The 25919-nt window shown below is 40.8% G+C and overlaps 1 protein-coding gene across 1 annotated transcript in view; it reads left to right on the forward strand.

Annotated features, from left to right (window-relative positions):
• The window catches only part of LOC124804970 (transient-receptor-potential-like protein), a 205984-nt gene that overhangs the window by 165882 nt on the left and 14183 nt on the right, over positions 1 to 25919 (forward strand). The window contains exons 18-19 of the mRNA XM_047265360.1: positions 6385 to 6812; positions 21026 to 21298. Of these exons, the coding sequence (XP_047121316.1) occupies positions 6385 to 6812; positions 21026 to 21298 (701 nt within the window). The remainder of the gene's footprint in view (positions 1 to 6384; positions 6813 to 21025; positions 21299 to 25919) is intronic.

Below are 25919 nucleotides of genomic sequence, written 5' to 3' on the forward strand. Positions count from 1 at the left end.
AAATCAAACAATAATTTCTGTGATATGGCGAGAGTGTTGGTTTTTCAACCAGGGAGAAACTACGATTATAGTCCAATTAAAATTACTTGATGGTTGACATCTGTCACTTGATGCTACAGTGTTGTCACGTCCAGTGTTGGCTACTGCTTGCTTATAAGTGACAAACATGGTGGATCACTTCAAAAATGCTGTTAATGTGTAATGTGGAGAAATGTTGGAAGCAGGCATCGTGAGGTATGATGGAAATGTGAGATGCTCTATACACAGCTGATTTAAAGTGATCAATGACTGAACTGCAGCAGAGACAAGTTTTCTAGCCCTGAATTTAAACTCATGTCCTAACCTATCCACAACCTCATGAAGTGCAACATATCTGAGAAAACAGCAATCAAAGATCTGCCTCAGAACTAAAATCATGATTGCTTTGTTCAATGTATTTAAGGCTAACCTCTATGAAGAAACTCAAGACAGAAAAATTTCAGTTTCAGCAGTATAACCAAACTAATTTCTCATTGTCACCTGGTTACCTGAAACCATCCTCAACTGGCTACATGGGCTGCCGCAGTATCTAGCAATGATCAATACTGGTTGGCACTTGCTTGCAGATTATAGATCACACAAGCAGATTTAAAACAAATAAAGAATGATAGGAAGAAAAGAAGGAAAGAAAGATCAAATGAAAAAGTCAACATGATATTGCAAATGATGTGGCAAAATATTACAAATAAAAGAAATTACATTTAAGCAATTAATTGACTAAAAATAATAATCAAAGTCTTTTGAATAAATTTAGAAAAATAAAAATTTTCAACATCTTCAACTTTTTGTAGTCCTGTCTTCCTCAGTTGCATGTAATATTACGGTATATTAATAATTTTTACTTATGGACCGTCTCACAGCAACTGAATAAAACACAATTTTAGTGCCACACGCGTTTTGCCTTTATTTTCTGCAAGGCATCATCAGTGGCAGGTTGCGTGGACAATTTCTTACATATTACGCTCCTGTTGCGTTTTATGTGTTGCTCTTCTTCTTATGAACGCCAATTTGCGGTTTTTTTCCACATTCGACAGCACAGTGAACTGAATGCTTGTTTTGATGCATTTAATGGCATTAAAACAAGCATTCAGTTCACAGTGCTGTCGAATGTGGAAAAAAACCGCAAATTGGCGTTCATAATGCATTTAATGGCATTAAAACAAGCATTCAGTTCACAGTGCTGTCGAATGTGGAAAAAAACCGCAAATTGGCGTTCATAAGAAGAACAACAACACATAAAATGCAACAGGAGCGTAATATGTAAGAAATTGTCCACGCAACCTGCCACTGATGATGCCTTGCAGAAAGAAGGCGAAACGCATATGGCACTAAAATTATGTTTTATTCAGTTGCTGTGAGACGGTCCATAAGTAAAAATTATTAATATACCGTAATAAAAATTTTCACTTTATGGGATGAGATTCGAACCAAGGACCTTCCACAGGTCAGATTAATACAAAAATTTGGCTTCACACAATATCGCATGAAGCTTATCTAATGGAAGTTGATATATTTGTTTATAGTAACTACATATATAATGATGAATCACATGCTGTGCAGAATAATCCAGTCGTTTGGTTAGTGCAGTGCATGAAATACAAAATAACAGAATTATGAAATAACTGACAAACTGTTGGCAACAGCAAACTGTTTGGGCATGACACTGAGCACTCTCACAGGAGGAAACCAGCTACAACAGCTGAAGGGTCAAATATCATGTAATTTTAGTCAGATGATACTAATGCAGACTGTGCCCAGTTATCAGGAGTTAACAAATGTGCATGTGTTAGTGAATGTAGCAGAACACATCCCCCACCACCCAAGTTAACAGCTTTTCACCATTTAATGAACAATATGTAGAGAGAGTTGTTTTTCTGCCAATGACTGCAGTTATATTTCTTGGTCTGTCAAATTTCTGCCTCAGGACATCCTTAACTGTATCATCTAATAAAAACTGGAGCTGCTGAAGAATCTGGTGGAATTAGAGTTCTCAACATTATTTTCTTTACTACTAGAACATTTTTCAATGAAGAAACATATTATTGCAGCCAGATTAACATTTTGGCAGCAGAAAAAGAGCTCCCAACAATCATACGCAGATTGGGCCACTGACTTGGAGGGATTAAGTAGGAATTGCAACTTTAAACGTTTGCATGGGCAGAATTACAGACTCTTAATCAGGGACATTATAGTGCAACTTAGGCCCAACCGGGAAGTGAGGAATCCATACTGATGAAATCAGATCTGCCTCTGATGGAAGAAATGTGAATAACTCAAGCCTATGAAAATGTTTATGCAGCCCAGTGTTTGTTTACAATGGTAGAGACACTGAAGCAGTCATCTCCCCGGCACTTATCACATGGGATATCATGCAACCTCTGTCACGGCCCTGACTATTCTATGGCCCCAACGATCTCATAAACAACCACATCTGTGGCAATGAGCCACACTAGTGGCAATGTAGTGGCCCAGCCATAACCTTTGCCTCTTTTTTCACAAATGCAGCAAGTGCTCCACTGGCATGTGGCATGCAACAAGTGCAGCAAAATGGGGTAGTTGCAGGAGGAATGTTGTTGCAGTTCCTATACAAATATGCCCCAATCTGAAGAAGTGTATCAAGTGACTGATAAATCCGCAGACAAGTGACTGATAAATCTACAGAAGTGCAGACCTCTCAAAATGCATCCCAGAAAATATACTTAGATGCATTCATAGGCAAGCAGCCAGTGTAGTTACTCCTGGACACTAATTCTTCTGTGTTGTTGCTAAACCGATCTACTAACTTACCTTGAGGGTCACCACTTTGAAAGCAACTGAGACAAATATGTGGGCCTGTGGACGCTATAATGTGCCTTTGCTAGGAAGGTTTTCAGTTCAATTCACAACCATGTTACTCGTACAGTAAGTTTTCTGCTGGTAGCTTAGTCCAAAATGGACTATGTTTTCGGAGAACATTATTTTACACTTTTGGATTTACGACTCATGAAAAACCAAAAAGACTCAAATACATCCTGCACAAGTGTTCTTTCATGCAACCATCCTTGACACATTTGAGGCTCAAACCTTTGGCTAACAGCACTGTATCAACAAAGGTCTATTTCGCTGCCATCACATATAAGGAAATGATGTATAAAAGGTGGCAACACAAGTAATTGCATGCTTGACAAGCATGCATGCACAAGTGTACTTTCCCAAGCATTCCTGCACTTGTGTATGATAAATTTGCATTACAGGGACAAACTAACTAAAGGCCGTAGCCCAGCAGAGTGACTTCATAGCCACCCATCGACATGTTGTAACAGTTGCCAATGCATTTCATTGGTGAGGCCTCTCCCTTCTGGGTGGGCACTCTGGTGTGGGCTCACGAACTCAGACACTACCCAACCTGGATCTGTGTAACAATCTCCCCCTACCGTAGGTCTGTGATGTAACCTGTGGCCTCCTCATATGGACTTCTGTGATGCCACATGAAATCAACTTTGATTACTCCCTCCTGATCAGCAGTAACCTGTTTCTCCATGCCCGGTGGACTCACCAATCCTGTAGTGACTCAAACAAATTCCATTGGGCCTCATTCTGAGACTGTCTTTCGTAGTGATGCCCATGGGTATCAGTCCACTGCCTTTCCCAATGATGGCTCTTCGGGACAAAACACCACCAACGTTCTTCTCCCCCAGCAGTGACTGCTGAGGGGGGAGGGGATGGGGTAGTAGTGGCATAAGATTACTATGGGAACTGAATAGTTGGCACAATATTACTGTTGTCTGCCAGATGCCACTACTACTCAGATGCCACTGATGTGACAATGCTAGATCCACCATGTAAGTTAGCCTAAGGCCTGTTTGACATGGAAAACCCTCCAGAGATTGCTTTCTGACACAGAGGAAAGTTCGTGGGTGAAAGAAGAGTAAAAATAAAGGCTCAGTTGTCAACACTCAATAATTTCTGAGGAAACGATGAAGTTTCAACACTAATTTAACAGTCTATTAGGCAACGTCAGAGTAAATTGCTTGGCAACACAGCGGATAAGAGCAAGGTTTGTGTTTTACACCCCAGGTTCAAAATCCAATCTTAGTTTTTTTTATCTTCTGTTGCTGCAGATGTATGTGACATCAATAGTTTTTGTGAAATCATAAAATGCAAAGGAATTATTGACAAAACTAAATTTTTCAAATCTAACAAAAAACAGACTTTATGATCAGAAAAGTCTATCATCTTGTATCACTGAACAGTAACTGAAAAGCATATGAATTCTAATATTTCAAGTTTTGTCCACATTTCTGTTTTACACTTCATGAGAACCAGAGCCTTCAACCCGCATGATGACATCTATTATAAAACGTTCAAAGCATACAAATCTGGAGCACCAGAAACAACAAGTGAAATCACATATGCAACAGTCATATTTATTATTGTGAATATCATTACAAAAAGTAACCTCATTAACAGTGCTAAATATTTAACAATCTGGAGTTAATTTCATGGTAAACCACTATGCATTACTTGTTATTCCCCTCTGCAGTGTGAGTGATGAGAACATGTCACTTCTGTCATCAGCAAATGTAATTCTTCACCTGTCAGTAAACTCATACATCTCCGCATTGTCAAGAGTGGCATACATTTTAGCAAAATTACTTCTAATGAACCTCTCAGTATTCTGATTTCATTGACAAACAACACATTGTGTAAGGAAATGGAAATAATAGAATTTTTATGTTCTTCATTTCAAATCACTGTTAATTAATACAAAGTTGTGTAAGATTTTTTATGAGAAAATCTATTTTCTTGTGTCAATAATTCCTTTGTACTGCATGATGTCACAGAAAATATGGATATCAAGTACTCCCACTAAAAAAAAAAAAAAAAAAAAAAAAAAAAAAAAGCCATAAAACTGGATTTGAAAATGGGTCACAAAAATTAGAACCTGTACTCATAGCCACCATACTACCAACACATCTACATCCATCATCCACAAGGAGACAGATAAAGTGGCGTCAAAATTTTAGCCATTATTTTCTGAGAAATTAGTGAGTATTGGCACCTAAGCCAAAAAAGGAGCCTTAATTTTATCCCTTCTTTCACCCTGTGAAGTTTCGTCTGTGTCAGTGAGCGATTTATGTTATGATGAGATCTGTAGCGCGCATGTAAGTGTGCTACTGGTTCAGCTTAGAGGCTAATGCCATGGGCTCTGGACTGAACTTTGCTTTAGAATGGGAGCTTAAGGCAGTTTGCACTGTTCCCAGGAGCATCCTGGATTTAGCTCTTGTTGTAAATAAATGAGGGCGAAACACTACTATCTCATGTGTAGCTCACCTTTACAAAACATGGGGTGTAATCTGTCAAGCCATTGTAGTTGTCTGGGTGTTGGTGATCTCTGTGGCCAACCTATATCATTTAGAGATTTGTATTTGTGTAATTCCATGTCATGCCCATGAAACAGCTAAGGTCGTATACAGTCTACCCAGGCAGAACTACACTTTTCTAGGTAAGCCATATACAACTGACGTGTAGTCAAGTCCTACAGATATTGCCTGCTAGCCTGCTCCTGACCGTTATGCCTGAACACTAAGCAGCCTTCCATCCCATCGGTGCCCATCACCCTTGTCATTTGAAAGTTCCCCCCTCCCTCCCCCTCCCCCCCCCCCCCCCCCAATCCATCCATCCCAATCATGCAGGTGGTTAAGCCAAGATCCCCATTCCCACGGACATCCAATGTTTTACTACCACACAACACACAGGTCACTGAAGCATGGCTAAAGCTTATGGTTATACAATACTGGCTGTACTCACCAGCCTCAGCTCAGGAACACCAGGTTCATCACACACAGACCCAGCTAATGTTCACCAGATGCCATAGACACCAAAAACGACAGCTCCCTGAGGTGTTTGTCATTTGGAACAATGCAGGAGATATCAAACAGTGAGAGAGATAAGTCTAAAGAAATGTTTCCGTTCACTTATCAATGTGCTTGTGCTATCTTAGTTTGGCATCCAACTGGATGCTTAGTAATTTCACATTCAGTTTCATATAGTGGTTGCCACTGATCTCTATTTCTGGTTTCTGGTTGGAATTGTGTGTGTTTTTGTAAGATTAAGGTGTTTGCTGTGAAGCAGCTGTAAGTCTGTTCCGCTATTCTACAAGCTGTTGCATATGGAAGTGTTTGAACCCTTTTTGAACATACTTCTATCATCTACAAACATAACTGTTTTTTCAAGAGTCCTCCAGTAGCCCTGCTGATACATATTTCATCAATTTAAATGAATAACAGGCAAACTTTTCTGCTAAATGTTCTTATAGAAGTGTACTTTCTTCGTGCCTGTTAAATATTCAGTATTTTACTTCAGGCAACAACAAGAAGAACAATGGAAGCAGCGGAGGTACTGGAAACTTCCTACAAGTAACCAATCAGCAGTCACAAACATCTCGTAATGTCACTCCTGTGTCAACACTGGTAAAGACATTGCAACAGCAGCAGCAACCCCAACAACCACTTCAAAAAGAACAGCAACAACAACAAGCAGCAAAGCAACCAAAATCGAGTGCAAGCACTGATGAAAACACCAAGCATGTATCAACACATTCTGATCCAAAGAAAGAGAACTCATGTGAAGCAGCAAATGTTCAAAACAGACAACAAACATCTAATCATCAACAACAACTTCAACAGCAGCAAATGCAACAGAAGCAACAGCAGCAGCAAATGCAACAGAAGCAGCAGCAGCAAATGCACCAGCAACAACACCAGCAACAGCAGCAGAAACAGTGCCAGCAGGTAATAAGAAACAGCAGTAACTAAATCTAAATAATTTAATTAATATTGTGTCAGCAAACATTCTCTCTCCTCGATCAATTTAAATTCTAAAGCTGTTTGAGAAAAGATAACTATTCAGAACATAAGAGAGGTATTAAACAACAGACAGGCACAGGAACAACACTATAAACAGCATTGTTCACTTTTCACATATGGCTTCATATTCAGAAAACACAAATATGGCACAGAGATTCACAGATATGGCCACAATCTATCAGAACTGTAGAGTGAAATACACAGTGTACATAAAGTCCGGGAACACTTTCAATTATTTACAGTACAAGAACTAAACATTGTACAGATGTCATACATATTGCATTTTGAAGAGAAAGTCTGAAAATTTTTTTTACAAACATTCGATGTGCGAACCATGAGTGACCCGGCAGACGTCAATACGGTAATCGAATTCTTGCCATACCCGTCCCAGCATGACATCACCGACTGTGGCAGTCACTTCTCATATTCTCTCCCGGAGCTCTGCAACATCACGTGGTAGAGGCGGTACATACACCAGATGTGCCCCCTTAGAAAAAGAGCCACACGGAATGAGATTTGGTGCCCAGGGAGGCCATTTAGTGAAACAGCTGCCCCTTTCTGTAGCACAGCCGATCCATCGATGTGGCAGCTCCGTGTTCAGGTACCCACAAACTTCATGCTGGAAATGGGGTGAAGCCCCATCCTGCTGGAAGATGAACGGAGAGTCCGATTGCATTTGAGGCATCAGCCATAGCTGCAACACGTTCAAGTAGGAATATCCAGTGACAGTGCTCTCGGCGAAGAACGCTCAAATTCAATGCATTCGTGTGGATACTTTGTACCCCAGATTCAACAATTATGCCTGTTCACTTTCCCATTAGTGTGAAAAGTGGCTTCATCACTAAAAAATTAGGTGATCAACAACGCTATCCCATCCTCATTCAATTGTTGCAACTGCAAACAAAACTCAAAATGCTTGTCTTTGTCGTCATCATTGAGCTTCTGCACTAATTCCAATTTGAATGGTTTCATAGACAGCTTCTGTCGCAGGACTTTCTACACTGTCATTCAAGCCATTTTGAGTTCACGGGATGCATAACACAACGATTGCTTTGGACTCCTCGTGAATGTCTCTCATACATGCTCCACATTCACTTCACTCACACTGGGATGTCCTCTTCTCTTTTCCGAGCACAAGCAACCCGTCGCAACAAATTTGTAGTGCCAGTGGTAAATGTCCTTCCTTGTTGGTGGCTTCTTACCATACTTGCTTCTAAATATCCATTGAACAGCCATAGTACACTTGTTTTTGTCGAACCCCAACACACAGAAAGCTAACACCGCACCTGAACTCACCATGTTTGCAACTACTGCTGACTGTCGGCAAATTACCAAACTATGCTGTGCCGGTATACATGAAAAAAAAACTTTCAGGTTTTCTCTTCAAAATGACATATGTAGGATATCTGTACAATGTTTGGTTCTTGTGCAATAAATAATTGAAAGTGTTCCTGGACTTTGTGTACACCCTGTAGTAAGTTTCAAAATATGAGATACTATCTTCATCACCTGCTATACAAACTTATTTTTTAAATTTATTCATTCACACATTGTGTTCTATAAATACCATCAGAGTATCTTCAGGTAGATGGAACATGACAATTTGTATATTAGCAGGCAGCAAGAGCCACTGCAGACTACTTCTGTAAAGTATCCAAACTATATACGGTTGTTTTCCCATAACACCAGCTGTATTCCACCCAGGATTTTCAAGTATCATATTAAACTCAACCCTTTAAAGATCTGACACAGATCTAAGGCTCTAAGGTGTCTAAATTAAAATGTTATATTTGTTCTGGCAGATAAATAAAAGGGGATATCCTTTGCAAAGACAAGTATACTTAACATGGGAAAAAAGTAGTTCCAAACTAGGCAAAAATACAGTCACAGTGCTGAGATGTATATAAAACTAATCAGGTACTAAACAGTTAAATTACAGCTTATATACTGTTCAATGAACAGAACATGATTTCCATTTTGTCTGTATTCAATCTCACTTTAGCATTCTAAAACTTCTATAGTAAACTTATGAAAACACCTATATGCATCATAAAAAATAAGAAGGCCATTTGGCTGAAAGCTCACATGTTTAGCAGTATTTTTGCTGTGCCTGTCTGCAATTCAACACCTCCTCTATCTGGTGAGTAGCAATCTATTCTTTTCATGAAAAATACACCACCATGATATAAACACACTGACAGCATGCACAGTAAATTTATGATACAGGGAAGTAAGAACAGTCTGCTACTTACAACTAATAGTAATAGAGGTAAAGGTATAGTTTAGGAGCAATACAATGAAGGCAGTACACCACAAACAAAATTTTGGCAGCTTTTAAGAGTTCAAATAAGATTGTCTTAAACCACAACACTGAACCAAAGAATCATTTGTGTCTCTATAGTATTTCCTACCAGGATCTTTGAATCAAATTTTCCATTCCTTTGGTACTAAGTTCAGAAGAACCTTGATGGAAAGATCCTAATAAGCCAATATACCAACTGACCACATGCCACATATGTGGTACATGCAAGTCAAGCAAGCTACAGAAGAATGGTTTTCCGGCACACCAAAAAGAAGTTGTTTAGTGTTCAGTATACCAAGTAATCTTCTTACTGGAATATAATACTTGCTAGTGCTAAGCTGTGGATGCTGTCCCATAATCCGAAATTCAAAGCAGTACTAAACCACACTGCTCCAAAGTGAGGAAAGAAGATTACCATTCTTAGATCTGTGGATTCAACTTAAATCAGGCAGTTCTGTTCATAAAAGACAGCAAATGCAGAACCATACCTCATTGGGGAAGTTTTCATAATTTTACCCAGAAGAGAGTAATGTTGAATACTCCAGTATAGAGAATGGAAACCATTTTCAATACAGTCCTGAAATTGATTACCTGGTGACTGTGTTTAGAAAAATAGCTACCTTCCAAAAATGAGGATTTAAGACCACTCTGCATGTATATACTGAACATCATTGAGTACAATCAGCAGGCTCTTAGGCCGGTAGGACACTGACTTGGAGAATGAAAGAGATGCTGATCCATATTGATGATCTCTGTTGCTTCATCATGGACTCCAGACATAAGCTGGTTAAGTAATTGTCAATATTAATGAAATTCTCCAACAGCTGTGTAACTAAGGTGTTATTTTATTTTGATGGCAACCAGGTTTGGCATTCCACTATGTCATCTTCTGGCCCCACATGCATATCTCAAAATAAACAAAATGCCATACAATGCCACTTATCCCTGGGCTTCGCAAATTCACAAGTGCTTCACTTGAAGACTTGACAGCAACCCTATCAACTCTTCTAGTGAGGCACTTGTGAAACAGTTTGAATTCACAAAACCCAGGGATATACAGCACTGTATGGCATTATCGTTATTTTGAGAGATGCATATGGGGTCTGAAGATGGCATAGGGGAATGCTAAAACTGGTTGTCATCAAAATTAAATAAAATAACATCTTAATTACACAGCTGTTGGAGAATTTCATTAGTACTGACAATTACATATTGATGATAGTGTCAGTGTAACAAGTAGGTACATTCCCAACTAATGTTGCAGCAGCTATGCAGGTCAGTTCACTAGATCTTTATTATAAATTAAGTATTGAATGTTGATGTCATGAAAAACACAGAAGCTAGTTAAATTAGTGCCAGCCAAGCAGTTCTTTACAAAAACCACAAAATAATATTCAACCAAATGAATATTCTAGCCCATGCCTCCAATTTGTGAGACTCCATTAATATAATGGCCACCAAGATAAGAGTGTGCAATGGCAGTTACAATGAATACAAGGACTATTAATTCAGTGTGATGTGAAAGTGAACACTTTGTAGTGTGTTCACAGATGTTGTATTACCACCGTTTTACATTCTAAAAAGATTACTGATGGAGACTGCTATAAGCCATAAATACTTTATGCTTTATTTCATTGCCATGGCTGGTTTCAGGCTACTATGCCCATCTTCAGATGGCTACATTATTTTTAATACACTGCCAGTATCGCCAGCAACATGTTATCTGCTCTTGCTGATAATACGGACTGTGTAATGAAACAAATGTAGGCCCTGTGAACCTTGCCAAGGTGGAGTGGCTTGGATGGCTTGCATGCCTCAACAATACATGTAGCCAAACTGTTGGTTAACCACAACAGTGACGTACATATGGAGAGACCCTGAAGAGGGGCAGCAGCCTTTTCAGTAGTTGCAGCATGGATGATTGACTGATCTGGTTTTGTAACAAAGGGAAACGACAGCAGTTATTTTTCCCACACTGTAATTGTGATGAAGGGATGGCATTTGACAACAGGAAAAGGAAGAGAGGGAAAAATATCAGGAGAAATGTGGGCTGGCAGACAGGAATGAAAGGGGGAGCCACCAGATAGAATTTTGCACAGAACATAATTTAATCATGTAAACACTGGTTTTTGAACTATGAAGAAAAAGCTTGTATATGTGGAACTGACCTACAGACAAAGGTTTCTGGTAAATATGCAATAGTAAGACAGAGATTTTGAGACATTGTAAATTGCAAAACAATACTAGGGGCTAGTGTGGACTCTGATCATTATTTATAGGTTATAAACTGCAGATTAAAACTAAATAAATTTCACAAAGGTAAGAAATTAAGGAAATGAGACTCTTATAAAGCAGAGGGATTAAATGATGTTGACAGTTTCAAATGAAGCACTATGCAATAATTGACTAAAACAGGAGAATGGACTTTTAAAAAATGTAACTTTTTGAGATGCAATACTGAAGGCAGTAGAGGATCAATAAGACAAAAAGGCAAAAGTCCACTTGCAATCCTTGGATAACACACAAGATACTCAATTTAATTCATGTATGGTGAAAATATAAAAGTACAGGAAATGAAACAGGCAAAGGAGAGTACAACTGTATAAAAAATGAGTGACAAAAAGTGCAGAGCTGTGACACTGGAATGGCAAGACAACATATGCGAGGCCGGATAAGCATACTTGACTAGGGAAATATACATGTCACCTACAGGATAATTCAAAAGACCTTTGAAGAAAAGAGAAGCAGCTGCTTGGAAGCCTTCTTGTAACTTCCTTTGCAGTAATTTCTTATGACATGGGTGTTTGAATAAGTGGCTTGTAATTTGAACTCCTTATGTAGTTGCTCCTGACAATACACTGGCACAATTGTTACAAGGTTACAGGCTTCTCTCTCTCTCTCTCTCTCTCACACACACACACACACACACACACACACACACAGACATGTGCCATGCACATGGCAATCATTCTACTGTGCATCACTGAAATGAAATACAAATCATGGAGACCCTCTCAGTGAGATCTAGGTAATTTGTGCTTTGGTTTTTGTGGAGTTCCAGAGTGGATCTTAAGTCTTTTATGGCAACACTTTGGTATAAAGCATAATTTAATTAACTTTGGATGAAATTTCAAGCTTTATTTGTACTTAGTCTCCATTATTTGAGGAACTGGCAAGCAAACTAAGTGTAAAAAATACATCTGTATTCTTCTTTTGAGTGTGGGATGGGTTTTATACAGCATCACATCAAGGAGATGATGGTAAGATACAACTGATAAGGCAATGAATAAAGTGCTGTCTCCTCCTGTGACCAAAGATCAGTGGGTGCAATGCATATTAATTTATGGTACTATCTATCACATCAAAATGGGAACTGTTATTTTATCCCCGATCAATCTTATTGAACTTGGTCGCTGTTGTTCAGTGGCCAATTTTCAAAGGAGACTGCAACCAGTCATTGATACTTTTCAGTGCCATTATCAGTTTCAGGCCATTATACTCTCGTTTTGTTCTTCATTCCAAAAAGACTGTTTTGATTCACTTCCCCACACTATTCTGTCCTGTGAAAGTCTCTTTATTTCTACATATCTATTGCAATATATATTTGTACAAACCTGCTTACTATGTTCAGGCCTTGGTCTCCCTCTACACTTATTACTGCAACTTCCATCCATTACCAAATTAACAATTCCATTGCTGTCTCAGGATAGGCCACAATCCTGTCTCACTCCCTTGGAAACATTTCTTTATCACGTTCTATAATATTGTTTCCAAGTATATTTTCCTTGCATAGCCTCTCTGTATATTCCTTCCACCTTTCAGCTTCCTTTTTATGTTAGGATTGTCTTGCTGCATGCCATTTTCCATGACAAATTCAAAGGAAAGGCCTTCCACTGAAAAAAGCTGCAGCAGCATGTGGATTGTGTAGGACTGGTGAGCCAACTGTCCCCAAGAAAGGCCCCTGCAAAATCCAGGTGAATCAGCTCCATGGCTCCAACAGCTTTGGCCAGGGAAAATGAGATCAAGGAGGAGCAACCTTATAAGGCAAAGAGTCCACGCACAAAGGAGCAACTCAATGTCCTTCTAGATCCCTTCCAGTATATACACTCCTGGAAATAGAAAAAAGAACACATTGACACCGGTGTGTCAGACCCACCATACTTGCTCCGGACACTGCGAGAGGGCTGTACAAGCAATGATCACACGCACGGCACAGCGGACACACCAGGAACTGCGGCGTTGGCCGTCGAATGGCGCTAGCTGCGCAGCATTTGTGCACCGCCGCCGTCAGTGTCAGCCAGTTTGCCGTGGCATACGGAGCTCCATCGCAGTCTTTAACACTGGTAGCATGCCGCGACAGCGTGGACGTGAACCGTATGTGCAGTTGACGGACTTTCAGCGAGGGCGTATACTGGGCATGCGGGAGGCCGGGTGGACGTACCGCCGAATTGCTCAACACGTGGGGCGTGAGGTCTCCACAGTACATCGATGTTGTCGCCAGTGGTCGGCGGAAGGTGCACATGCCCGTCGACCTGAGACCGGACCGCAGCGACGCACGGATGCACGCCAAGACCGTAGGATCCTACGCAGTGCCGTAGGGGACCGCACCGCCACTTCCCAGCAAATTAGGGACACTGTTGCTCCTGGGGTATCGGCGAGGACCATTCGCAAGCATCTCCATGAAACTGGGCTACGGTCCCGCACACCGTTAGGCCGTCTTCCGCTCACGCCCCAACATCGTGCAGCCCGCCTCCAGTGGTGTCGCGACAGGCGTGAATGGAGGGACGAATGGAGACGTGTCGTCTTCAGCGATGAGAGTCGCTTCTGCCTTGGTGCCAATGATGGTCGTATGCGTGTTTGGCGCCGTGCAGGTGAGCGCCACAATCAGGACTGCATACGACCGAGGCACACAGGGCCAACACCCGGCATCATGGTGTGGGGAGCGATCTCCTACACTGGCTGTACACCACTGGTGATCGTCAAGGGGACACTGAATAGTGCACGGTACATCCAAACCGTCATCGAATCCATCGTTCTACCATTCCTAGACTGGCAAGGGAACTTGCTGTTCCAACAGGACAATGCACGTCCGCATGTATCCCGTGCCACCCAACGTGCTCTAGAAGGTGTAAGTCAACTACCCTGGCCAGCAAGATCTCCGGATCTGTCCCCCATTGAGCATGTTTGGGACTGGATGAAGTGTCGTCTCACGCGGTCTGCACGTTCAGCATGAATGCTGGTCCAACTGAGGCGCCAGGTGGAAATGGCATGGCAAGCCATTCCACAGGACTACATCCAGCATCTCTACGATCGTCTCCATGGGAGAATAGCAGCCTGCATTGCTGCGAAAGGTGGATATACACTGTACTAGTGCCGACATTGTGCATGCTCTGTTGCCTGTGTCTATGTGCCTGTGGTTCTGTCAGTGTGATCATGTGATGTATCTGACCCCAGGAATGTGTCAATAAAGTTTCCCCTTCCTGGGACAATGAATTCACGGTGTTCTTATTTCAATTTCCAGGAGTGTATGTTGTTGGGCCATGTGCTTGGTCATGACAATGCCCCAGTGATGACAATAAAGGAGAAATGTGAGAGCTACAGGATAGACTCTGTGTCTGTAGGAACTGCCAAAAGTGGGAGCTTAACGATGGTGCACTTGTGCTTGGTTGTGGGCCAGACACCAAATGCTGACAAGGCATGACATAGATACTCGATCTCAGTTTGGAAGGAGCACTTGTCTAAATAGACAGTGAGCCCAGCCTGAAGGAGGATGTAAAACAGTATGTCAAGTTACACAGGTGCTCATCAGCTGAGAATGCAGTGACAAAAATGTCATCGAGGTAATTTATTGATCCAAGTGCATCGCAGAGCCGGGGTCTGAGGTAATGCTGTAACAAATCTGGAGTCAAACTAACACCAAAGGTGAGTGTTTTGTATTTACAGCATCCAGAAGGCATACTGACCACCACTATTTGCTGGCTGGTTTTGTGGAGCGGTAACTACAGATAGGTATCCACCAGGTCAATTTTGGGGGATGATAATCCTGTGGCCTAGCTTTGCCATGAATTCATCCAGCTGTGGAAGAGGATAGGTATCGAGGTTCACCATTCCCTTAAAGTTGCCACACAGGCAGACGGTGCCATCGTACTTCTCTACAGTGACCAATGGTGTAGCCCACAAACTGTTGGAAATTAGTTCCACAATACTACCTGCCTCTAGGCAGTCCACCTCCTTCTTCATCCTGTCCCACAAGGCAAGTGGGAGGTATGCACCTTGCAAAACTCCCTGCATCCAGGTGGAGAGTAATACTGGGGGTGAAGCTCTTGAACACAAAGCTGAATAAGACAGTGATAATCCAACTGTACATGCGAACATCAACCTATGATGAAGAAGAGATGGAAAGAGTGTACAGTGAGATAAAAGAGGCTGTAAACATGGTCAAAGGATGAGACAATCGGATCAATATGGAACACCTGAATGCATCAGTGGGAAAAGGAAGAGATGGACGTTTTGGCTTGAAGATAGAAATTAACGGGGAGATAAATTAGAAGAATTCTGTGCAGAACGTATGTGGTTTCAATACCATCCATGGAGAAGGTATACAAGGAAAGATGCTGGAGGTAGGAGGACAGAACATCTTCATTCCTGTTACACAAATGTTCTGGAATCAAATGAGAGACTGTAGGAGCTACCCAGACATTGATAGTGACCATAACACAGTGATAGGAGCACATGATCTGAAATTCAAAAATGTTAAAGAAAAGAAATTGTAAGGAATGGGATCTGAATAGAATAAAGAATGATATCATGAGGTCCACATATGAGGAACAAACAAACATGGCAACATTCAAATGATAGAGCACAGCAATCAGCAATCCTTTTCTTTCGGGTTTTATTAGGCAAATCTAGATTCCACATAGTGCCTAGACTACTATTAATAATCTTGAATGAACTGTGACAGAAGCCCAAACAACAAAGGACCGACATATTAGGACATGCATTGATACCATGAAATAGTGCATTGATAAAGACTATGCACTAGCTGAAACCTAAATTTGCCTAATAAAACCTGAAAGAAAAGGATGACTGATTGCTGTGCTCTATCATTTGAAAGTCATATCACAGTCGTTGCATGCACTCACATTCCTACTAGAAGGTAACTTGAGGAGAAACATGGCAACAGTTATGAACAATACCAGAAATGTTGAAGAAAGATGGGAGCCCTTGAAAAGCAATATCCTATGAGCAGCAAACAAAGCAGTTGGGAGGCAGAAGGCAAAGCATAAAAAAGAATGGATTACAGAAAGCATAGTAACAAAAATAATTGTAAGATGTAACCTGAAACAAGATTGCACTAAGGAGTGACTAAGGTAATATAGAGCACTGAGGAATGAAATCAACTGAGAGTCAAAAAAGTCTTAACAACAATTCTTGGAGGACCAATGCAAAGAAGTCTGAGAAATGATCATAGGATGGCTGGAATCAGCCCCGTAAATCAATTAAACAATTATTTGGAAAGATTCAAATAAAATGCAGTGGAGCCCAAATTGAAGATGGAATAGTATTACATGAGCAGAAAGACATAGTAGAAAGGTGGAAACAGTACCTTGAAAAACTGTATGCATGAAATAATGAGGATCTGGAACTGGAGAATGATGAGGAAATTGATCTGGAAGAAGCGGGAGATTATATCTTGTGTGATGAGTTTGGCCTAGCAGTCATGCAGCCAAAACCTGGGAAAGCCACAGGAGTTGATGATATACCAATCAAGAGTTCTACTGGTACATCATCAACTTCTGTGGCTGCCAGAGAACAGCTATGTGAATAACAGTTCCATTTCATACAAGTTATATAACTGGGGAGCTCCCAAAAGACTTTAAAAAGTATATCACAGTGCCAATACCAAAGAAAGCATCTGAAATCAGATGTGAACAATGTAGGACCCTAAATTAGTAACACAAACCTCGAGGATCTTGACCTCTATCATTCTCAGACGGAGAGAGGTCAGGACAGGCTTGATCACAGATGACAAGTTTGGCTTTAGAAGAGGTGTAGGCACACAATACTCATCTTATGATTAATTCTTGAGAAAAGACTAAAGAAGGGTCAATAAAATATACATTGCTCTCATGAAGTTAGAAAAAGCATTTGACAGGGTACACTGGCAAGGTGCTGAGAGAGACTGGCAGATAGTATGTGGACGGAAGAGTAATACAGAGACTGTACTGAGAAGACGAGGCTGTGATAACGTGTGGAGAACATCAAGAAGAAGCTACTATTAATCAGGTTATACAGGGCTGCACACACTCTCTTGTATTGTTCAGTGGGTACATTCAGAGGGCAGTAGATGAAGCAATGGAAAAACTAGGGACTATAGAAGTAATTAAAATTCATAGTAAGAACACAGACATGCTGAGATTTGCTGATGACACTGCAGTGTTAAATGAAGATGCAGAACAATTAAAAACCATGCTGGTCCAGATGGAAACCACCCTCAACTCTTCCTATAATATAAAAATTACTTAAGGTAAAACAAAAATCTTAGTCATGAGCAGACAAAATACTGTTGCCCAATGCTCACTTAACAATGAGTGACTGGAGACCGTTGAATTCTCTGCCTACATAGGGTACAAAATTGCATCAGATGGAAGACCAAAGTGGGATATTGCAAGCCAAATCCACTGGACAAAAGCTGCTTTTAACGAGAGAAGAAACTTTGCACATCTAGCAGCATAGACAACCAACTCAGGAAAACCTCACAAAGATGTCTGTGTGGAGAGTGCTGCTGTGCAGAAGTGAAACATGGACACTTGTAGAAGCACAAAAACATAAATAGTAGCCTTTGAGATGTGATGCTACTGCAGAATGCTCAAGATTTCCAGGGTAGATAAGGTATCAAACAAAGAGGTACTCCACAGAGTGGAGAAAGATAAGCCTTGTCTCCTGAAGGTAACCCAATGCACAAAGGACACATGGGCTGGCCATCTGCTGAGAAATGATGGTATCATTAAAAGTATCATGGGAAGGACAGCAGAAGGGAAAAGTACAAGAGACAGACTGAGACTAGAATACATCAACCAGATCATGGAGGATACCAGCTGCACCACCTATACTGCTCTAAAGGGCGAAGACAGAAATGCATTGCAAACTCCTGCTAACCAACCTGATGACTGAAGGTCAAAAAAGAAGCCCTTGATGCCACCCTGGGAACTGGAGAATAGGTGGCAATACTTTGAACAGAGTTGCTCACACAAGCAAACACAGTGATCTTCATCATGGACTGCCAGCCCCACAAGATTTAAAACTGTGGCTATTAGTGGCTGTGAGGGAATGGGTTACCAAGATCATGGTCACTGCCTGTGCTGACTTGTACTGGACTTGGACAGAGCAATAACCCTTACTGCAAATAACCTCTTCATTGCAGCCAGTCAGTCCTGGAAAATGGAGACAGCCACAAGGACCCGCTCAATGAATATACAGCACTATTGGTGATGGTTTTGGAAGAGCTCATGTCCAGGTGGAATCAAAGGGGGTGACCATGGACAATGACTTCCAAGAGTACTGCCCAATGGCCATGTGACAGTGCACTGCACCCTACCTCTTTCAAACCCACAGAAGGTTAGATGGCTGCCAACCCTAAGCTAACCAAGTGAGTGCAGGAAGCGAGATGGTATGACGGAGGCATTGTAAGCATACCTTGGCAATGTGGTCTGAGTTGTGGCAAAAAGAACATGTTGTGTGGCGATGGTTACAAGATGTCCTGCTGTGTGTCACCCAGCACAGGGAGCAAGATTGCCTCCGAGGCGCACTGGAAGACATGTCTCACAACCTAGGGGTCATTCAAGGCCCCTGTGGCTTGCTGCAGTGGGCACAGCTGTGGGCATGATGGCAGGGCCTGTGGAATGGCAACCATCTGCCTGAAACACAGCAAAGTCAGCACTCTTGAGTGCCCGTCCCAAGGCCTGGGACTGCTCCAACGCATGGAAAAGAGGAAACATTCATCCAACATCTGAGTGGGGAGATGAAGGATATCTTCACAGAGCTTGGCATCTACACTGTGGTCAAGTAACATGTCACGAACAGCTACATTGGCATAAGGAAGTCCACAGTTTCTGTTTTCGCACTGAAAGTGACATTTGCAAGTCAAGCCCTGCAGAGTAGCCACTAACTTTTATATGACTGTCCAAGCTTCTTGGAAGTGCAATGAAAGGTACAATGGATGGTGGAAATCAAAAGCAGAAGCCAGAAGTAGGTCCCAAGCCTGTTCTTAATGTCTGAGTAGCTCGAGTCACCAGATACCCTGTCGGGAAAAGCTACTTCATCAGCTCCTATACTGAAGCTCTGGCGTTAGCCAACAAAAAAGCACATTTTGTAACATCACCAAGGATCCCATGGGTCTCGAAATGTTTCAGCTGTCAACGTAAGTTGCCCAATATTCCTAGGTCAGGCTAAAAGGGTGGAATACTGGAGACGGATGCCGAACATTGACATTAAAAATGATCTTGATCCCCCAAGTCATCACAAGAGGTGTTCCTGAGTTGAGAACAGCAGTGACAACTGTAAGGACATGGGAGAGATCTGGCAGTTGTGCCATTAAGAGGGTATGCAAATGATCAAGCGGTAAGCAACAATGTCCACAAGATGCCAAAACCAGAAGAATACCCACTGCCAGAACTGGAGTCGTAGAATGCAAGATGGAGACTGAAGTACTCAAACATCCACAATGACAATAGCAACAAATAATAGACAACAGACCACACTACATCAGCAGAAAGAGAGCGTAAGTAGTATATGATTCAAATCAGTGGTGACTGCATCACTGTTGTGATGTAGCTAGCTGACAAGTAGCTCGTCAGCTCAACAAAACTGCATCAGTGTATTGTCAGGAACAACTACACAAAAACCAGTCCAAATTAAGAGTCCTCTATTTGAACACTCAACCTCGTAAGAACAGAATACAAAGGAAGTTACAAGCAAACTTCAGAGCAGCCATCCAAAGATCATCAGTGGTGGCGCTAGCTGAACTCCTGCTACAAGCTTGCTGAAGACTGCCATAGAGGCCCAGCAGAGCCAGCTGTAAATATCATGTGGAGGGACACATGCACTCTGCATGATTGTCTGCTGCCAAGCTGCTTGCTAATTGGCTTGTCGCGTGAGATGTCGTCATCCAATGTTTGATTGGCTTTTGAGGAGAGCATGACAAAGTAGCTTTGCCACCTGCCATACCCTCTGGGGGAGGCCACCAACATTGGGCATGGTAAAAGACCATGAGTGCGATGTATACCGCAGATGGCACTGTCACATACAGAGGGATATCATCTTTTGCAATGAGCTGAGGAAGTAACACTTTAAAAGCTTTGCTATGTTTGTCTAATTTATGTGTCTTGTCAACTGCATGATGCCTCAACTTTATAGTGAGTGGTTACTTTACTCTTTACATTGTTTGTGTTTCACTATGACATTGCAGTTTCATATCAAGATTAAAGGCTTTTGGTTCAAAAGTCAGAGATTCACCTTTGACACATATCTGTTGAAACCGTGCTATATGTTATTTTTCTTGGTGAACTTTATTCACTTCTGTGAAGGTAATTTAAAATGTAATGTTTATTTCATATGCTACATGATTATCTGTTTGTGAGCAATGATAAGTATACAAAAATTTAAATATCCGTCAGATTTAAGTCTGCTGTCCCAATTGCCTGCTTTGCTTCACATACTGTAGTATCCATAGTTCCTCAGTGACAACATATAATTTTGATTTCCAAAGATAAAGTATGATGTTACACAAATAAAGTATTCATAACAGTTACTAACCTGAGATTTTTGGTTTATATAGGCTGCCCAGAAGCAGCAGCTGTCACAGCAACAACAAGAAATAGCTGCAGCAGGAAAGAGTTCTCCAGAAGATCCAAGTCCCCTTGTGGCACCGCATAGGGCTCCTGGAGACACTCCTCCAAAAGTTGTCAAGAGGAAAGCACCAGCACCATGCTCTACTCCAGATGACAAGGAAAGCCAGCCAGGAGAACCAGAGCAGAAGGCAGCAAACATTCCATCAATTCCTCCACCTTCACAGCAGCCTCCACGAAATAAGGAGCAGCAGTCATATTCGGTATGATTTAGGCTAAACTAACCATATCACTGAATTAAAAAAGGAAGATTAAGGTTACTATGCTACTGACAAGAGAGGTGAAACACAAGCTGAGATCAGGGAAAAATGTGCTCCTTTCAAAGCTCCTAGAATTTGCCTTGATTGATTTTGGGACATCACAGCAAATCTAAATCTTAACAGACAGATGAGGAGTTCAGTGTCTTAGTTACTGCACTAGTATGCTGAGTTTAATCCCTTAAAGTGACCAAATTAAAGAAATGCTCTCTTAAAATCATAGCAACTGGATTGGCACACTGTGTCCTTCCCCTTACCTACACAAGAGAGCTAGTGAATCATCTCTGTTAACATCAGTGTCAACAAGAAGTTGAATTGTAATTTATTGCAACAACAACAACATGAACTACTACTACTACTACCACCACCACCCACACCACCAATGACACTAACCAAACAACACAGAAAATACATGTCTAATGTTTTATATATACACAATAAAAAATAATTTGTTGAACCATCTTATGCAAACATCCAATGAGACAGCCTTATTAAAGATAACAAGAAATGCAACTGAAAAATATTTACTCCTGTGTACAGGGTATGTTTCACTTTTTCTTCTTCTCCACAAAGCATCAAAAAATAAAGAATCTATTTTTTAATTATTGCTGTTTGATTCAACATTGCATGCAGTTACTTACTAGCAGAGCGTCTTCAGACAAAATGACCTAGTAAATAATATTAAATAAAAGAGAGAGTAAAGTTAATAATCAGTAATCAGTGTTGCCATGGCTGTGGTAGTGTGTCTCTGGCTGACTGTGTGGTTGTATATGTGAATATGTGTACTTTCTTCTAGAAAAAGAGCTAGAGCTTCAAAGCTAAGGAACACTTTGTTCTATTATGTGCGTCTATTCACCAAACATTGGTATGTGTCGATTAATGTTTGCCTTCCCCTCATTTTACATACTGTCTTATCCAAGCATTTCCATTATTGCTATACACTGCTGTTTCAGCTTTCTTCCATCCCACACTCTTGTACCTTCATTACTGGCATTCCTTATTTCTCCAAAACTCAATTATCCAGTCTTTATTCCTTAATATTTGTATACTTTCTTAATCTCTACAGTATCTGTCTTTAATACACACACCTCTCACCCTCTGTTGTGCAGTTTGAATATCTGCTGATGCAACAGCCAATGACATTATTAAGAGCCATACTACAATTCACTGCATTTTTACTTGCTTTCACATACAACAATTTATAATTGAACTTATTCATTTACTAGTGAGCTTACTACTTCTTCCTTACATAAAAACATTTGCTGACCTTATTTCTAACTTCCTGCATAACTCTCTATATAGTAATTACAATTTATTTTCATCACATCATTTTGACCAAAGTTCTCACTTTCTTATCCTTAACCTTTTTAAACTATTTTTTCGGTCATTCCTTTTGTCTCCCAACCATGAATCCCTGCTTATTTCATCTCTGCCAATTCTACTTTGCCCTACCAAAACTCCAATCATACATCTTCTTTCAAGCTTACAATTGAAACTGATGTCTCAGACTGTTCTACAACAGTCAGAACAGCATTCCCAGCAATATATGGGAAGCTGTCCCAACTACACCTGTCTTATACCCACGTGGGATCACTTACAGCTACGAAATAATCTAACCCTCCAATCCAATATTCCTGTCAATACCTCAGAGCTTCCCAACCATGCCTTGTTGACTTATTCTGTCTTCCTCACCCTCCATAAACACACTGCTCCAGAGCACCCACTGCTATCAACTATTCTGCCAAAACCCTGACCCCTGCAGAAGTCTCAGTATTTTCCTTTAGCCCAAAACCTATGTTCAATCATGCAGGACTTGTAAAGGACCTCCTTTCCTTCACTCATTCTCTACAGTGGAAATATTTATTTGCCATGCACTCCTCTGACAACAGCCAAAAATACCCCACACAGCCCCTTGTTTAAAACAGTTCTAACCTGCCTCCGACCGTGATGGTTCTAATCTTCCACCCATTCATCCTTCACTAATCTTTCAAGAGCTCTTCACATCTAACTTGGCCTCACTTGTCTTTCCTAAATCCCTCTCTACTGAGTCTAACTTCACTCCTATTGAACAGACAGCCATCCATAACCTGAGAACTAATCCAGACCTTATCATCCTCACTGTGGACAAAGATTCCAAAACTGTAGTCATGAATTGTAGTGTCTATGTTGCTGGCTGCCAATTTTCCATCATCTCTCCATACAAACCTTACAATCATGATCCCATCCCAGGAGTCCAACATGCCCTCCAGCAGCTCAAGGCCTTTGGTCCATTCCAAAACCTGACATCTGAATCTATCACCCCTCTTGAATGAACACTCCCCCCCCCCCCCCCCCCCACACACACACACACACACTCCTGCCTTCTAACTACTCCCCAAAATCCACAAATCCAACCCCGTAAGTCTCCCTACCAGTCGTCCCATCCTGGCTGGTTACAATGGTCCCACAGAACAAACCTCTGCCTTTGTTGAACAACATCTCCAAACTATTATCCATAACCTCTCAAGTTACAGCCAAGAAACACTGACTTCCTTACAGTTTCTCTCATCACCAACAGATTGCTTGTTGTTCACTGTGGATGTGCAGTTCTCTTACGCCCGTACCTCCATGCCCATGGTTTTGCAGCTGTGGAACACTACCTTTCCTGTGTACTCCTGATACCAAAAGGAACACATCTTTCCTCATCCTCCTGACCAACAACAACCTGACCCACAATTATTTCACTTTTGAAGGCCAGTCTTTGCAGTATTTACATTTAGATGGCTTTTGTTGAAATATTTTGACTATTTCATTGGTTACACTTTTGCACAGTACCTCCAGACTGTCATAGGTTTTGTGTTTTCAAACAGTTGATGCATCATCTGCATACATTTTTTTTCTTTTTAAGAGTTAGGAGAACAGTGGTACACACTGTTAACATAAATCAAGAAAAGAATGGGTCCCAACACAGAACCTTGAGCTACTCCATATCTGATATCAGTAATTATGGATCTGAAAGACCCAATGCTTATTTAGAGCAACACAAATTTACTTTTGCTGACATATGATTTTATTAACTCATAGCCAGTTTCTCTAATATACACAGATCCCACAGCTTGTTGAGTAATATGGTGATGCTGCCAAAATGAAAAGCTTTCTCAAGGAACACTGTAGTAACATATCCCTTGTTCTCTATGGCAGTTATTTCGTCTATTAATTGTGCTGTGGCTACTGAAGATCACTTGTTTTTCATAAAACCATTCTGATTTTCTAATATTACATTGTGATGGCTCAGGAATGTCACTAGCCTAGTATAAACAACTTTCTCAAGTACCTTAGAAAATGCAGATAAGATTGAGCTGGGGCAGCAGTTTTCATTTTAGATCTATCACCTTCCTTGTGAATTGGTGTTACTTGTGCTATCTTTAGACTGTCAGGGAAACTACCTGATACAATCATTTATTTCTGCCACCATGGCACCAGATATGTTGGCTATGCACATTTTTAATGTGTTGATAGACAATCCATCATCACAGCCTACTGATTTCATATTTTTTTGTGACCTTACTATGTATTTTATTTCTCTGCTGTTAGGTGGAGACAGGTATATGCTTTGTTTAAATGTAATGCCCTTGTATCTATACTAAAGATAGCTGAAATGGTCACAGATGAATTTTCCAACAGAAGGAAAGTAACACATTACTGCCTTGAGATTCTGGAAAAATACTTTATTTACACAACCAATTTCAGTTATCTGACCATCATCAGGTTCATACAAGTATCTGCAGCATCATGTTAGGCGAAACATACAATCATTATCCTCAAGTGATAAAACCATTAATAATACACTGTTATCATATTGCAATATAAACAACATTGTTAATCTATAATAAACTGTGCTAGGAAGTGTACACATTCATATTAAAACTGTAATTGGCACCAACACTGTGAACAGATTCCTACCACAAAGAGGCAACTGAACAGCTAATCTTTGGTTCTATCAGTAAACAGAGATCAGCTGTTCACTCACTTCTGCAAGGTATGAACTTGTTCACTAGATTAACACCGAGTACAGTTTTAACATGAATGTATACACTCCCTAGCACAGCTTTTACAGACAGATGAAATAATTTATATTATGATATGCTAACAGTGCATTATTCATGGATTTATCACCTGATGATGATTTTACCTAACATGATGCTGTGAACACTTTCATGAACCTGATGATGGTCAGACGACTGAAACTGGATGTACAAATTAAGTATTTTACCAGCATCTCACAAAAGTAATATGACGTTTTTCAAATACATGAGTTGCAGGGCACAACTTCCTGAACTATAGAAGGAAAGTATTCATTAAAACATCTGTGATCTGATATTGGCATTTGATGATACTCTGTTGTAACTCCCCAAACAGTCAAGCCAGTTTTAATGCAGTGTTTAGTAGCTATATCAACAAGCAGGCCATTAAGAGCTTCAAAGAAAATATCTAGGCTACCACAAGGAGGTCTGTATAGGCCTATAACAATTAAATTTTCTTTCTGCCACTTGTAGTTAGTTCTATTATACCCCCTGTGCTGAAAATA

Source organism: Schistocerca piceifrons, chromosome 7 (genome assembly GCF_021461385.2).
Source record: "Schistocerca piceifrons isolate TAMUIC-IGC-003096 chromosome 7, iqSchPice1.1, whole genome shotgun sequence".
Lineage (NCBI taxonomy): Eukaryota > Metazoa > Arthropoda > Insecta > Orthoptera > Acrididae > Schistocerca > Schistocerca piceifrons.